At 33.1% G+C, this 15,835-nt stretch overlaps 1 protein-coding gene across 8 annotated transcripts in view; it reads right to left on the reverse strand.

The window, feature by feature from the left end:
- LOC110095659 (MMS19 nucleotide excision repair protein homolog) overlaps positions 1-15,835 on the reverse strand; it is a 97,662-nt gene that overhangs the window by 3,016 nt on the left and 78,811 nt on the right. For 5 of the 8 annotated variants that reach the window (XM_020821282.2, XM_028698842.1, XM_028698843.1 and 2 more), the window contains 2 exons: positions 13,368-13,447; positions 13,058-13,294 (listed from right to left, as the gene is read on the reverse strand). In XM_020821282.2, coding sequence (XP_020676941.1) covers positions 13,261-13,294; positions 13,368-13,447 — 114 coding nt within the window. In that variant the 3' untranslated portion in view covers positions 13,058-13,260. Of the gene's footprint in view, positions 1-10,411; positions 10,487-13,057; positions 13,295-13,367; positions 13,448-15,835 lie in introns of those variants that run through there. The other 3 variants (XR_003702153.1, XR_003702152.1, XM_028698841.1) reach the window with 3 other exon arrangements.

Raw genomic sequence — 15,835 nt, forward strand, 5'->3', positions numbered from 1 at the left:
CATCCCTGCCACCTTTCGTTATTGCATCTTGAAGAATTTTAATAATGTTGGAATTGTCACCTTCAATGATCATTCCCTTATAATTGAACATACAATCTTTAATGACATCCTTTAGAGATTGAATAGCTAAAATCTCCAATCGAGAAACATCCCAAATAACACAAGCATGTCCAAATGCCAGAAGAAAATTACCTTTATTATCATGGAATACACCACCAATTCAAACTTTATACAAAGGCAATAATAAAGCATCAACATTAACTTTGATCCAATCGGGAGGAGGATTCCAATGAGTATTACAGAGCTTAGGTGGGAGTAGTGTCCTTAAGTTAGTAATGAGTCGAACTCTTGATCCCAACTTCATTTAGCATATAAAAGTAACATATTAAAATGTGTGCATGATTATAAAAAGGTATATTTTATGAGGTACTTCATTTCAGATGTAATATATTACAGATATAATGGTTAAAAGGGTACTTGAGGGGGCTAGTAGCTAATAAGCTAAGCATAATAGAGCATCTGTGGATCCTAAAAAATATGCACCAATTGAGGACAGTATGCTTAGAATAACTAATATGCTAGTGGTGCCTGATCCTATAAATGTAATGTTTGGGACTATGATGTAAATGTAAATGATGGGCATGATAATGAAAATGATGGAAACGATATATCTTTTGTAGAACATGCAGAACCTAGTGTACCACCAGCAGCTATACTACTCACACCTATAGCTCTAAGTAACAGTGCAAAATATAGGAGCAGGTGCCCATATCAATGTAAAATTAGACAAGCATTTAAAGCTCTTTTAGAGTTTAGAACCACCTTTATTTTACATAGGAGTAGACGCTAGAGCTACTGAGGATTAGATGATTATAATTGAAAAGATATAGTATGGGATGAAATTTCCACATGATAGATGGGTATTCCTAATGATTTTTATGTGGGAAGGTGAGGTAGAATTAGGGTGGAGAGGGTGGCATTTGAAAATTTTTAAGGATACACCTGAGGAGCTAATTACCTGGGAGTAATTTGAGCAAGTCTTTAAAGATTGGTATATTCCTCCGTTAGCAAGATATGCAATATAAAAGAGCTTTGTGAATCTTACTCAAGGATTCTAGTCTATTATTCAATATGAGGTAGAGTTTACAACTTTGTTGAGATATGCTCCACAACTTATTAGTACTTCTATAGACAAATGTTTTTTTGAAAGGCCACAAAGATTCATTGAGATAAGTCATAATTCATCTATGCATAAAAGATTTTGCTAAAATAGTTAAAAGTGTTATAATTCTAGAGCGTGATATGGATCTAGTCAGGAAAAAATGGGAGATTAATAGAAAGAATAGACCATTTGATATCAAAAGTGGTCATTCTAAAAGTAGGAATTTAATCAGGGTCCACAGCAGCAAGTAGGGTCCTATGTGATACCTGCCAGTGCTAATTATTTTAAGTCTCATCTAGGGAAAATTTTTAATGAATATAGGGAAGTATTTTTTATGTAGGGAGCAAGGCCATATCAAAAGACATTATCCAAAAAATGTTCAGGGTGCTAGAAAATTTAAAATGTGTTTAGAGTGAAAAACCTTATAGAGGTGCTAGCCACCAGTGAGCAAAGTAACCTTGAAGATAAATAAGAGCATCTTGAGATAATATGAGATTGGTACCAGTCTGAGTTTTTGCTTTAACCTCTTAAGAAAATAAGGAATCTTCAAAGTAGTGATAGGTACGATCATAATTTTAGACTTACCTATTATAATTATTTTAAATTTTTTGCATCACGTAATTTTATTTCTGAGGTATTTTGAGATAAATTGCACTTGGAACCTATTATTTTTACACCTCGTACAAGTATTTGGTTACTTTCTAGGAATTACTTATGTGTTAGTGGTTCATGTTCAGTTAACCTTAAGATAGCCCATAGGGAATTTTGATTAGATTTAATTGAGTTACATTTAGTGGAGTTGGAAGTAATTTTGGGTATGAATTGATTGGTCAAATACTTTTCCACTATTGAATGTTAGACGAAAAGAGTCAGATTCAAATTGCCATATATTGAGGTATTTTCCTTTCAGTGTGAGAAATGAGTAATTTCATCTTTTATTATTTCTAATGAGGTGAAAAAAAGTATAAGAGCTGAAAAATTCATTTTCTTGACAAAGTTAGAAGCTAGAAAATGGGTAATGGATGATATAATTATATTCCTATGGTGAATGAATATGTAGATATTTTCAAAAATAGTTGGATAATTTGCCGCCAGAGAGTGATGTAGAATTTACCATAAATATTTAACCAGGAACAAACTGGATTATAAAATAACCTTTTAAAATGGAAACCAAGGATCAAAAAGTTAGTTAGAAGAACTTAGAGAGCACCGGTGTGTTTATTAAGAAGGATGGTTCGATGTGGCTTTATATTGATTGAAGGTAGTTGAGCAAGGTGAATAATAAGTATTCTTTCCTAAACATTGAAAATTTATTTGACCAGCAAGTAGGCTTTCTATATTTTTAATAAATGATTTAAGATTGGGATACCATCAAGTCATAATGAAAGAAAGTGGTGCTGAGAAGACATCTTTTGGCACCATATATGGGCATTATAAATTTTTGGTTATGTCATTTTAACTGAAAAATATTTCAGTCGTATTTATGAATATGATGAATAAAATTTTCACGCCTTATCTTGATCAATTTATTTATTTTTTTAATGATATGTTGGGTTAATCTAAGAATGATGAAGAGCATGCAGGTCATTTGACACTTATTCTAAGATTACTAAAGAAACAAAAATTAAATATGAGTTTTTTGTTGAGAAACTTTGTTTTTTTGGGCGCATTATTAGTGACGAAGGTATATCAGCAGATTAACAAAAAAGTGAAAGTAATTGAAGAATGCCCAAGAAAAAGTAATGTGACTAAAGTTAAGAGCATTTTGGGATTAGCATGTTATTATAAAAGATTTGTAAAGGGGTTTTCTCAAATTACTTTACCTTTATCTTGGTTGACATAAAAGGATGTTAAATTTGAATGGGCTGATGAATCTGAACAAATTTTTCTTGAAAGTAAAAAAAGTGTTTAACATCAACATCAGCATTAAAAATTTCATTTGGAATTGAAGGATTTACAGCAAGAAAAGCTAATATAGTGGCTAATGCCAAACAGAAAATTTGGATGACATGTAAATTAGATCTTTACTCAAGAATAAGGGTTAATTAAATACACAAAAGATTTACAATTTAGAGGTCAGAAAGCAGAGTGCTTAGGATACATGTAGCTTAAATCATATGACTATTTATCCTTGGAGGAAAGAATCGAAGAGGCCCAAAAGGCTAACTCTGAATACTCGAAGCTTATTGATCTATAGCAATCAAGTAAAAGAAAAGATCTCAATGTAGATGAGAAAGGAGGAATCAGAAGTAACATGCACTTGTGAATACTAAAGGGATCAAACTTGATTTAGGATATTTTATATGAAGCCCGAAACTTGGGTCATTCAAACCATCTATGAAGTATAAAGGTGTATAAAGATTTGAAGGCAATGCTTTGATGACCTATAATGAAAAAGATCTAGTTAAGTATATGGAAAAATATGAGAAATGTCAAGTTGTTAAGGCTAAACACTGGAAACCTAGTGGTATGTTGCACTCCATGTCAATACCAGCAAGGAAATGGGAAGATATAACAATAAATTTTGTTACATGATTTGCCAAATCAAGATAATAACAAAACTACATTTGGGTTATGCTTAACACTAAAAAAATCAACACACTTTCTACCTATATGTCAAATTGATTTGATGGAGAAATTAGCTAAGTTGTTTTTGGAAGAAATCATCATATTAAATGAAATTTCTAAGGTTATAGTATCTAATGGAGATGATCATTTTACATCTAAATTATGGAAGGCTATTCATGAAAGTTTGGACACAAAATTATAATTTCGTATAGATTTTCACCCATATATTGAGTGTCAATCAAAAAGAGGATTCAAGTGCTAAATGATCTATTGAGATTATGTATTCTGGATTTTGGAGGAAGTTGAGATGATCATATTCCATTAATAGAGTTCACCTATAACAATGGCAATCAATCCACTATCAAGATGGCACCATATAAGGTTTTTGTACGACCAAAATATGCATAACTCCATTGAGTTGGGTTAAAATTGGAGAAAGACCACTAAGGTTATATAAACTATTATTTTATGCTAAATCGTGTTCCACTAAGCAGTCACTAAATAGAGCATGCATCAGCTGATGGCTAATCAGAAGGCTGAGATGTTTGAGGCCATAGCATATGAGAGATTTTTGTGAAAAACTCTCTACACATTCGATCATGTATCTGCCAGGGAGTATTTTGAGTTCTGTGAGGCGGAAAAGGGGCAGAAGAGGGAGTTATGTTGAGTGATGGAGAGGCCAATTGCGGTAGTAGTAGGGGTTTCTGTGAGGGTGAGTGCAGATTTCAGTGGAAGAAATAGAGAAAGAAGGGGGAAGGGAGAATTGAGGTAAAGGAACAAACGGAAGTAAGTAAATTGAATTTTATTACATTTGTTTAAACGATTTTCAAATATTTATGTTATGTTCAATTGTTTTTTAGGAATTTAGTCGGTAAATGAGGAGGTGAGGTTCTAGTTGTGAGGTAAACTATTAATTGCGATGAATCAATTATATTCCATTAACATGACACAATTGCGAAAAAAGATTCATGTAGCCGACCCCACGTAGTGGGACAAAGGCTTGATGTTGTTGTTATTGTTGTATAGAAATTATAAAAATTGAGATTTAAATTGTAGGTGATTTGCAAGCGTAAAAATTCCAGGGAGCCGGAATTAAAGAAGCAATTCACCACAATGGTAAGAGAAGCAATTTGTGAATATAGTAATCTATTGTACACAGATAATTTTAGTTAGTGATGTGTAATATTTATTTCTGCTTATACATTTATAATTAGACAAAAATTATGATTTAGGTAACAATGTCTTATGCAATTAGTCGCATATGATGATTCTACTATATTGTGTGATTATGTGCACATCTATTATATTGTACCTTATGTTTGGTAATTCATATAGTCATACCTACCTATATATTGATACTCTAAATTTTTTATATCTAAATAATATGCATATGCATGTCAATATTTATAGGCAATTGTCGGACAATTTGAAATGAAAAATGCAATGATAAAAAAGGCCTTAGAATGTGTCATGTGAAGTGGTAGGTGAATAAGACAATGTGATCCAAATGGGCAGTGTAACCCAGTAGAGGCAATGTGACATCAATATGATATGAAGCCTATGGACTATAATATGAAGCCTAAGGGTGATAGAGGTTGTGTGACCTCAAAGTATTATGTGAAGCTCATAGGTAATAGTGACACTTCAACCTAAAGTACCTACGGGCTATAGACTTAAATCTAACTATGTGGACATGGCACTTTCTAAGGCTAGAATAAGGAAGTTATTTGATGAAATGAAATCTATATTCATATTGTGATGTATGGTTTACTCGTTGAAAGTATTTGGCATGTTGATAATTTTGGTAGTATGTGACATAGGGCAATGATATTGGCATTATGAGATTTACTCGAATGGTTGGTTTTGATAAACATAACTCTTTCGTGTTATGTTATTTTTATCTATTAAAAGACTCCATATTATGCATCTTTCCTTTTTACATGAGTAAATATAATTCTTGCTTCTGCTTGTTGATACACAAGTAATTAGTGTTTCATATACTTGAATGATGTATTAGTGGTAAATATCTTTTTGAGTCGCAGAGCTCACTAGATTTTTATTATGACTAATGTTATAGAAAAATAAAGGCAAGGATAAAGATATAAAAGCTCTACAAAAGAATTGCTAAAGTTTTCTCATCAGGGGATGAGAATTCAAATAAAATAGACTCAAGAAAGGAAAAAATGTACAGTTTGACTCAGACCTAGTCTACCCAATCTTGAGCTGATTCCAAATTGCAGTCCGATTGTGTGAACCTGAAATGTCAGTACATAAGGAGTCGTAGAGAAATAAGAATGTTTGTTATCATCAAAATCATAAACCATTGATCCACAACAGTTTGCGATTGATAGAGTAGAGGAAAACGACACGATTAAGTAAAGAAAATTCGGTACAGTGAGGTTGAAGGTTGAAAATCAAGTAAGAAGCCGGCAGGGGGATGAACTTCGGCTACGGCTTGAAATGCTTCACAACAATGCTTTCTGGCGCAGCTTGACTAAAGATATACAGTTTTGCATTTTTTGCTAGGGGGTGAACTTCGGCTACGGCGGCGGCTGGTAATAATGGGGGATTTACAACGATGGTGAAAGAGATAAAGGCGAAGATTTTGCCAACGAGAGTGGGGAATCGAGGCGGTTTGCTTTCTTTTCTTTCTCTTGAAGGAGAATTTTCGTAAAATACAAAGTGTATTTAGATTTTAGTTTTCTTACTCAAGTTCATATTTTGCCACTTCCTCTGTAAAAAAGCTGGCTCCTTTGACGACTGCGAATAAGTGCTACAGATGGAGACAAATATGGAAGTAAAATCAAATAATACTAATTCTTATAAATACAATGTTTTTTTAAATATCATAATTGTAATGTTAAAATAAATTATTACAAATACACCGCTTTTACTTTACTCTGTATATACCTAACCAAACAAGAGAAACAGGTCTCCTGCATTTATTTTGCAGACAAAAAAACAATCTCAAAGTATTCAGAATACTTTACATTGTATTTACTTTACACAATGATTTAAAATTGCGCAATAAAAGGTGCGCCTCAGCGCAATATGTTCTATTTAAGCCTCAAAGCCCATGCAATAAGTTCAGGTTTGAGGCTTACGCCTCAAGTTTACTGAGCTCGCCTCACATATTTGAGCCACCGCCTCCATAAAAACTAACATAATATATTTTTGTGCAGTTCAGACCCCCCAATTGCAAACGTGGATTGCCTAGTGAGATGTCGATGTGACATCAACATTTAAACCCTGGTAAAGGTTAAATGGAAGAAAAATTTCACAGTTCACACAGTGTTTTGGTTTTTAACTTTCGGCATACGTTTCAAGCATTCACTCCAGAGTAATTTCAAGCATTCGCTCAGTTCCTTCTCAGATGTCGTCACCCCAAAGAGAAAGGTAACTTTCTAGCACATTTTTTGTTCAAGTTCTGCGCATTTTATGTTTATGCTATGTGTAGGTGTTCAGGGTTTTGAAGTTCTTCGTATTTTATGCTTACGCTATGCGTATGCATTCATTTTCAAAACTTTTTAAATGTTTGATACTTTGATGCCATCGTATTTTCTCTGTATTAGGGTTTATGGCTTTATGTTGAAATTTGAAATCTAAACTCTAACTAAATTTTAAGTTTTTAACAATTAAACCCTAAACTTTTAAACTAGAATAGTTTGTGTCAATTTTGCACGTAGGATGTGCATACGCTGTGCATAAGCACTGAGTACTCTATGCGTATGTTGTGTGTATACTGTGCGTGCTTGTGCGTATGTTGTGAGTCCTTTATGCGTACATTGTGCGTACTCTATGCGTATGTTGTGCGTACTCTATGCTTATGTTGTGCGTCTTTTGTGCTTATCTTTTTACTTATTTCATATGTTTTTAATTTTTATTTTTCTGATATATGTTCCTATTACCTATCGATGCTATGTTTCAACTTTTCGAACAATCTGTGACAATTTTGCTCAGCAAATTTCTCCTGAAGTCATGGATACATTGAAACGTTTAAAGATCATAAAATTTTTGCAATTTCCTAGGTTTGAGCAAAATATCCCACTTATTTATGAGTTAATCTCAAGGTGGAATATTTCAAAGCAATGTTTTATTCTAAAAGGTCAGCCTATTCCTTTCACTGCTAATAAAATGGCTCTTCTTACTGGTCTGTCAAATAAAGGAGAAGAAATATCATGGCTTTCTTTAGCACATATATTAGTTACATCATTGGATATTAAGACAGACATGCTGGAGTTGAACAAGCAAACCCCCCCCGACTATGTTAAAAATGTTTATTATGTATTTATGTTTAAATTTATTTTTTCAACTTAACAACTTTAAGGCCCCTCGGTTGCTTTAAAGAATAACAAATAATGAAGATAATTTTTTGTCAATAAACTGGGCGGAGTCGATTAGGGAATTTTTAGTTGGAGAGTTTAATAAGGCCTCCTCCAAGATTTTAAATAAGAAGCCAACAGGTTACATCAACGGCTTTGTATCTCTGCTAATTATAAATGCTAAGTGCTAACTGCTAAATTTTATTTAATTTTTATAATTCATTTGCTAAAATTTTCTTTCAGCTTTATACAAATTTGATTCCTGGAGCATACTTCTATTCATGCTCCTATGTATGCTGACAAAAAGTCACATTTTCTACGATGGACCGATGATATTGTATATACTATAGAGGTGGTCACTAATTTATTTGTTAATCTAAGGAAAAGCCAGATTTTTAATATCCTTTAAGGAGTTTCTCAGGCTAAAATTGATCTGGTTAACATCAAAAAATATCCATCAGACAGCCCTCCATCCCTTGATTCCCCTCATGAAATATCCACCCATCAACCTCCCCCAATCTCCCTATTTGCCCATCATACCCCACATCCTCAGCAAGACCCCCACCAATCTCCTCAGCAACCACATTTTAGTTTTTCTACTGAAGCACTGAATTCTCTACAAGAAATAATAATCAAATCCTACCAAGAAATCTGCATAAAACTTTTTTTTAATTTGAAGGTAGGTTAAGCAGAAAGTTTAAAGATCTAGCTGAAAGAATAGAAGTTATTGAGGTCAAACTCAATAATTACATTGATCAGAGCAAATTATTTTCTCAGAAACGATATGTTCGTTACTCTTCATCTTCCAATAAGAAACATAAATCAGATATCCCTCCCACCAATAAACCAATCCCACAAAATGAGCCAATCCCAATCGAAATGGAACTAATTCCATACCCAAATCCAAATGAACCACTACAAGTCGATGACATTCAAATAATTCCTGATTATGCAAATGAAATAGTAAATTACAAGCGTATTCTGAGTCTGAGTTATAAGAAGAGAAATTTTTTGTACAAATACTTGAAGATGTTCAATCAAAGGTAAAAAGTGCAACTATTATGAACTCATAATTCTCTTAGTTTTAAGTATGATATGCGTATGGCATGCGTATGGCATGCGTATGATATGCGTGTGATATGTGTATGATATGCGTATGCAATGCGTATGATATGCATATGATATGCGTATGATTTGCGTATTTTATATATATTTTTTTTTGCAAGGACGATAGTGTCTTTTTTTTTATAACCTTCTTATTTCTAGAGCTGATATTAATGAGTTATTAAGTGACAATTATTTAGGCAATGAACATGTAGATATTTTCTCCCTTTAGTTAAATGAGAAGTGTAAACTTATGTCTGACAAGTACCATAAATTTCTATACATCTCGCAAGTCTATTGGGTTAGTAACTTAGTATTCAGTTAATCGATTTAACACCAATTTTAATATTTATTTTTTATTTCTTACACTACTTGCACTTGCAGAATAACAAATGAAGGGATCAATTATCCAGATTATAAATCGACCATATAACCGAACTTTCTGTTACTTCAAACAACATTTTATTACAGTCAATCATTGAATTCTCGCACTGGACCCTTATGGTTGGTTTGTTGAAAGAACAAAGGTGAAAATTATATGACTCGTTGCCCAACCACGTCAAGGAACATAGACTTGTTGTTCCAAAATCATAAGTGTTAAATGAAATCATGAAATTGATTAACTCTTCAATTTTTTAAAAAATTACATAACTAATCTTTGCTATACATATTTTTCAGAGCCCTATATTATGCATGAAAGGAACTTTTAATAGTGATATCAGAAGATGAAAGCTATTTAGGGAAGAGGAGGATAATTGATAATGAGGAAGAGAGAACTGATTGGGAGACATTGGACTCTATAGGAGAGGAGGAAGAGGAGAGCACAGTTCATCATAATGATGATTCAAATGAAGACCCATTTAGTGATGACTGATGAGTGATGCAGTACTGATGACTAGTGGGATCTTATGTGATATGTCAATGTCATTGCTATTTATCTTGTGCATTTTTATATTTTATATTATTTACTCATTAGTATATACAAAATTAATTATTTTATGTTTACACAATTTTTTGATTTTGAGGCTTACGCCTCAAAACGCTTGGAGGCTTACGCCTTGCCTCACGAACGAAAAACGCCTCAAACCCGATTACACAATTTTAAACCTTGCTTTACACTACATTTCTTTTTTAGGCAACCAAAGAGCCCCTTAATATTATGTATAGATTTATAAATAGGGATAGATTTTAGCAATAAAGTCGAGCCTTTTCCTCTCAAAACCTCATAATTTAACAAATATTGTCTAAAAATTACCTCAAATTCAGTGGCTACCGATATAATGACTTCATGCTCGAATTCATCCTCAACTCATTTAATATTTGTGTGACTCTGAGAGAAAAAAAGAATGAAAGAGGATGTTAGATCTACATAAAACTAGACAAAAAAATTAAAAAAAAGTATAATCAAGTAAAAAATATATGATAAAGATGTTTAGTATATCTATTAAATACTTAAAAAATATTCATAAACCTTGCGAGCTAAGATGTTGGGAAAGATATTTGAGAATAGGAGCTATAAATCAGAACGCACATGCACCATAGATATTAGTTTGAAAGAACATTGGATAACCAAAAAGCTCATCAAACCTAATCCTAATTTGAAGCCAAGAATGATTATTTTAGGCATGAAGAGAGGCTACAACATTGATTTATCTTATGATAAGACTTAGAGGTGTCATGCGTAAACTATCACTTAAGTATGATCACCGTAATATCCTTCTAAAAATTTTTCATTATATCTCGTAATGCTTAATAGAAAGAATCCAAGAGTAGACGTTGATCTTCAAACTGACACTTAGGACGTGATGTGTTTACTCTACTTTAGGTGTTTGTATTCAAGCATTTAAAACCACAGGTCATTCAGTTTTCAGTGTAGTAAAACATTTTTAAATATATGTTGTAGAGATACTTTGCTAATGCAATGACACAAGATAATGCTCAAATATATCCAGTAACATCTACAATAGTTAACTCAAAAAATAATGGCTCATGTATATATTTTATGACTAGAGTAAGAAACATCATATGCAAAATGAAAAACATAGTATTTGAATATGATAAGTGAAATAGTACCACCAATGCTTTGTCCACAATATTTTCAAAGGCACACCAAGAGGCTTGATCTCAACATATTGCAATGAAAATTTAGATACAGTTCAAAACTAAAATTTAACATGATAAATATACTTGGCTTCCAAAGCTTATAAATGTATTGAGTTCTATAAGCACTTAACAAAATATGGTTCTATAATGAAGTTATAGCTACCTATCTGAAGCATGAAATTGCTTTAAAGTCAGGGACTCGTTCTTTCATCCCCAATAATCGATACGACTTGATAACAACAAATAATTTAGAGAGCTTTAATCATGTAATCAAGAGTGCAAATTCCTATCTTGTGACTATTTATTAAAGTTTTAAAACACATAATACAAAAAAAATTCTTGGATAAACACATAATTGCAATGAATACCAAAACTATTTTGATAATGAAAATTAAGAGCCATTAGAAAAGCTTTTCAACTAAGCTAAAAATTTGATTCTCTACCTCCTTAGTCTATTTGAATTGCATGCTCTTAATGACTATAACAATGATGCTGATTTATGTGAGGGCATTTATTTTTAAAAAGTTTGACGTTGTCTCCCATGTGAACATGCATCAGGGGGTGTTAATTACTTTAGATTATGCCCGAAATGTTATATGTACATAGGTTCAAAATATATATCCAATTAGAAATGAGAACGCCTAGGAGATTTCAAATGAAATAAAAAACTTTATCATGCTACCACCAATTTTGAAGCAAAAGAGTGGTTATCCAAAGAACATAAGACCTTCAAATGATGCGGTGACGTGGAATAAAATGCCATAATTGTACTACTTGTAGGGTCAAGTACCCCCACAACCTTCAAGATAATTTTACACTTTATTTTTCTTGACATTATAATAACATTACAATTGTTTTAATTTAATATAAATTTTGAAATAATGTTGCAAATTGTCAATCCAATAATAAAATGCTTAGCATTCTGATGGCATATTGTTTATTTTAAATTCTAAGAGAACGAAATTCATTGATTTTAAATAATAAAAATGATTCAAACTGTTTGGAAAACTTATTTGAGCTAGGTTTGATGACAAGTTCATGTCTTGTATTTTATTAAAAATATATATAAGATATTGTATTAAATATAGAGGCCATTTGGACTTTTTTTTTTTTTTTGTAGTTAAAATTCATTATGCTTTTACTTTGCTGAATATTTACATGAAAAAAATATGTATATTTTAATTGATTGTTCCCAAACAGCTTCGTAATCTATTTTCCCTCCATTAGGATGGGGGATGTGCTAACATAAGATGAGAGCTTGTCAATGCCTGACAGCTAGAGAGAAGGGTACTCAAGATGGACCAAAGAGAGGGCTTAATGTTGGTCATTAAAGATATCCAAAAGCAAGGCAAGGATGGCCGCACAAACTGAAGATGAAGTGTCAAATAATTGTATTTTTTACATACACAACAAAAACAATTAACGAATTCAATGACACACATCGGAGAGGGCCTTGCCATGCCATAGATCGAAGGCACTATCAAACTTGTGGTCGGCATTGTGAGAATTTATCATCCGTCTTCATCTCCAATCGTCGCAACCTCACAATCCAAATATGAACTCTTTTTGTTACATGAAGGTGATAAGGTTGAATGTGGGGATACGAGGGTCGCCAAAGTGACGAGTACAAAGCCAGCGACTGAATACAGCAACGGGATGGAAGGGATGATCGTAGATTCAAGCACATAAAAATACAGCTCGTGAGATAAATGGTTCATTTTGGGCTGCATTCAAGGCTGTGGTATGCTTGTTTCCAGAAAAAAAAAAAATCTAAAAATGTGTTTTGGCTATTTAAAGATAAAGTGATATGTTTCTTTAAACAAAAAACAAATCCCATATATGGTCAAGTTCACATGTAATTGAAAAGATGTTACAAGAAATTTCAAGTAGAAATGTGAGTGATAAATGACTTTAGAAGTTGAAGAGTAAAAGGAAACTGAACTTTGAGAATGAAACACACTGAGCATACTTTCACTGGGGTATTAAACATCTCTGTTTACCTCAGAAACGAATAGATCGTGAAGCCATTGAGGCCCTGCATTTTATAAGGACGTGAGTCACCGCAATACAGATTCAGGAAAAGCAATTACAAAATATGATGATCTCACCAAGCGTGACAGCATTTAACAGCCTCCTGACGAACGTTTCTCTTCTTATCATCAAAAGCTCCTGCTAAAGCTCCCAGAACCTAATACGAGGTTGGAATCTAGTTAACATCAACTTAACAAATCAACATATGAAAGAAAAGTGCTATTCTGCCAAAATTCCGAGATCAAAGACTCGGTGGAAACTACAGCCAAGAACAATTTCCCAGTGAAGCTTTCAGCTTTGCCTGATCGCAGTGAGAGTTTTGATTAAAAGACAATTTATAGGGTGCATCATAATACTGGTCTTTCATCACAAGGCTTGGAATGTTTTAATGTTTCATAGTTTTTATCGCCTAATCTATATTTCCTTATCAGCAATTTACAGATTTTTCCTGATAGCATTATGTCTGATTATCTTTAATTAGACATTTATTAACTCTAGTAGAGCGATAGTACTCATGCCCATGGTCATCCTAGTATGCTTTAATTTCAACTTAGAACAAAGTTTGCAATTTCTTATTAATTTTTGAAAAATTGTGACTTAATATTTCTCTTTCATATGAAATAAGAATGTTACAATAAAGTGATCACAGATAAATATAACAAATCTTGAGTCGACGATATTTTTAACCCAAGATGGTCTAGATAAATCACCATACACAAAAAAAAATTGATGGGTTGTTTTGTACGGATAACTTTGAAAAGAGTTATGAGTGTTTGGATAACTAATAAATTTCTCATATCACCATTAATCCATCAATTTATAGAGTTTCAGAGCTTGTTCAAACTATGGTGCTTGCTTAAGCAATTTTAAAGGAATTAAATTGGTTTTTTATCAAATGAACTTATGCCAAATTATGTTGGAGTCTGATTGTAGATAATGTTGCCATACATTTCATGGTTTTATGTTTTCTTATATTTTTAGTTGTGGGGGGGGAGCGGGGTTTCGGTGTATCTACTAACAGTTTTCACGAGTGTGCCCAATCTTGTGCAAATGATCACACCACTATCTCGTAATCTACTTGTGTCTATCACCTACATAGATCAATTAAGATCCATGGCTTGAAAGGTTAGAGTTTCATCATCAAAATTTCAAACAATGTTAGGTACCCCCAATATTACCTTTTTAATACTGTCTTCTCTTTAAACTTTAGAAAAAACTTCATGAATATTGGGTAAAGACTTGATGCTTAAGATTCTCTCACAAATATTAACTAAACTTTTATTTAGACCAACTAGGAACGTCTACACTTATTCCTATTCCACTAATGTCTCATATTGCAAACTATCTTATGGGCACTTCCATTCCATTTCATCAAAGATGTCTAGTTGTTGTCAACAATGTTTTAAGAGTTCAAATATGTCATGATGGTATCTTCACTTTGACATAGGTCATGAACAAAGCTCTTGTTCCCAAAAATGGCTAATGAACTATCAACAATGAAGTAGGTCTCTTTTGTTGCAACCCATATTTTTTCAGTGATCTTGTAGCACATAAAAGTTCTCCAATTTCATTTGTCATGGAATTTATTAAAGCTTAGGTTTCTTTCATTGAGTGTTTAAGTTGCTCCGATGAGATCATCTTCGTTGCATTTTCCACAAAGAAACAACACCATCAAAAAAGACCAATAAATGGAGTTTTGCTCAGGTTGTCGCTGTTGAAGGGAAGAATATAAGTCTATAATGGGGTGTTCTAGTTTAATAGAATAGATAGACCAAGACTACATGTCATCTTGAAGTAGGTGCTTCCTCCGTTACACCTAGATGTCATAGAATTTATTAACCATGAATAAGAGCTTGGGTCACTTTCATTGGGTGTGTAAGTCGCTCTTGTAAGATTGTGGGCACCGAAAATTCGGCCCCGGCCTCCGCTCGCACTGTTTTGCTTTTCTTCGGGGGATTTTTAAAGGATTTAAGTTCCGGGGTAAATTTTGGAAGGCAGATGGGTTTGTAGATAAGACACTACCCAGAGATTTCGGCCTCATTTTGACAGGATTTTATGATCTGAGTTCTGGTTTCCTATAGGTTGATGTAGACAAGGGATATAGGGAACCCTATATTTCTTGAACACAAAAGACACACAAGAAGAAAACTGACACAATGAGTAGAACTTAAAACAAACTTTGTTAAATAAACTCAAACGACCCAAAACTTGACAAACACAACAAAAGATGCTTGGAGATTTTAAAGAAATAAAGAAACTTAAAAAGACGCTATCCTCAGACAACCGTCAGAGCGGGTTCCTCACATGCATCGAATTTGTAGGTTAAATAAGTAAAGTGCATAGAACTAGCAAACCGATGGTCCACCACTGCAAGATTGACCCAATTCTTCAATAGATTCTTCAAATCGACTCTGATACGACACCCTAAAGTTGCTTTACTTTGAGAAGAAGGATACAGATGGAGTGGCACTTGCGGAGAGACGAAAGAGGTTAGAAGCCTGAGAAGAAAGGGTGGAAAGAGCCCGCAGGATTTCCGGAGGGGATG

The sequence above is a fragment of the Dendrobium catenatum genome, unplaced genomic scaffold (assembly GCF_001605985.2).
Source record: "Dendrobium catenatum unplaced genomic scaffold, ASM160598v2 fragScaff_scaffold_1163, whole genome shotgun sequence".
Classification (NCBI taxonomy): domain Eukaryota; kingdom Viridiplantae; phylum Streptophyta; class Magnoliopsida; order Asparagales; family Orchidaceae; genus Dendrobium; species Dendrobium catenatum.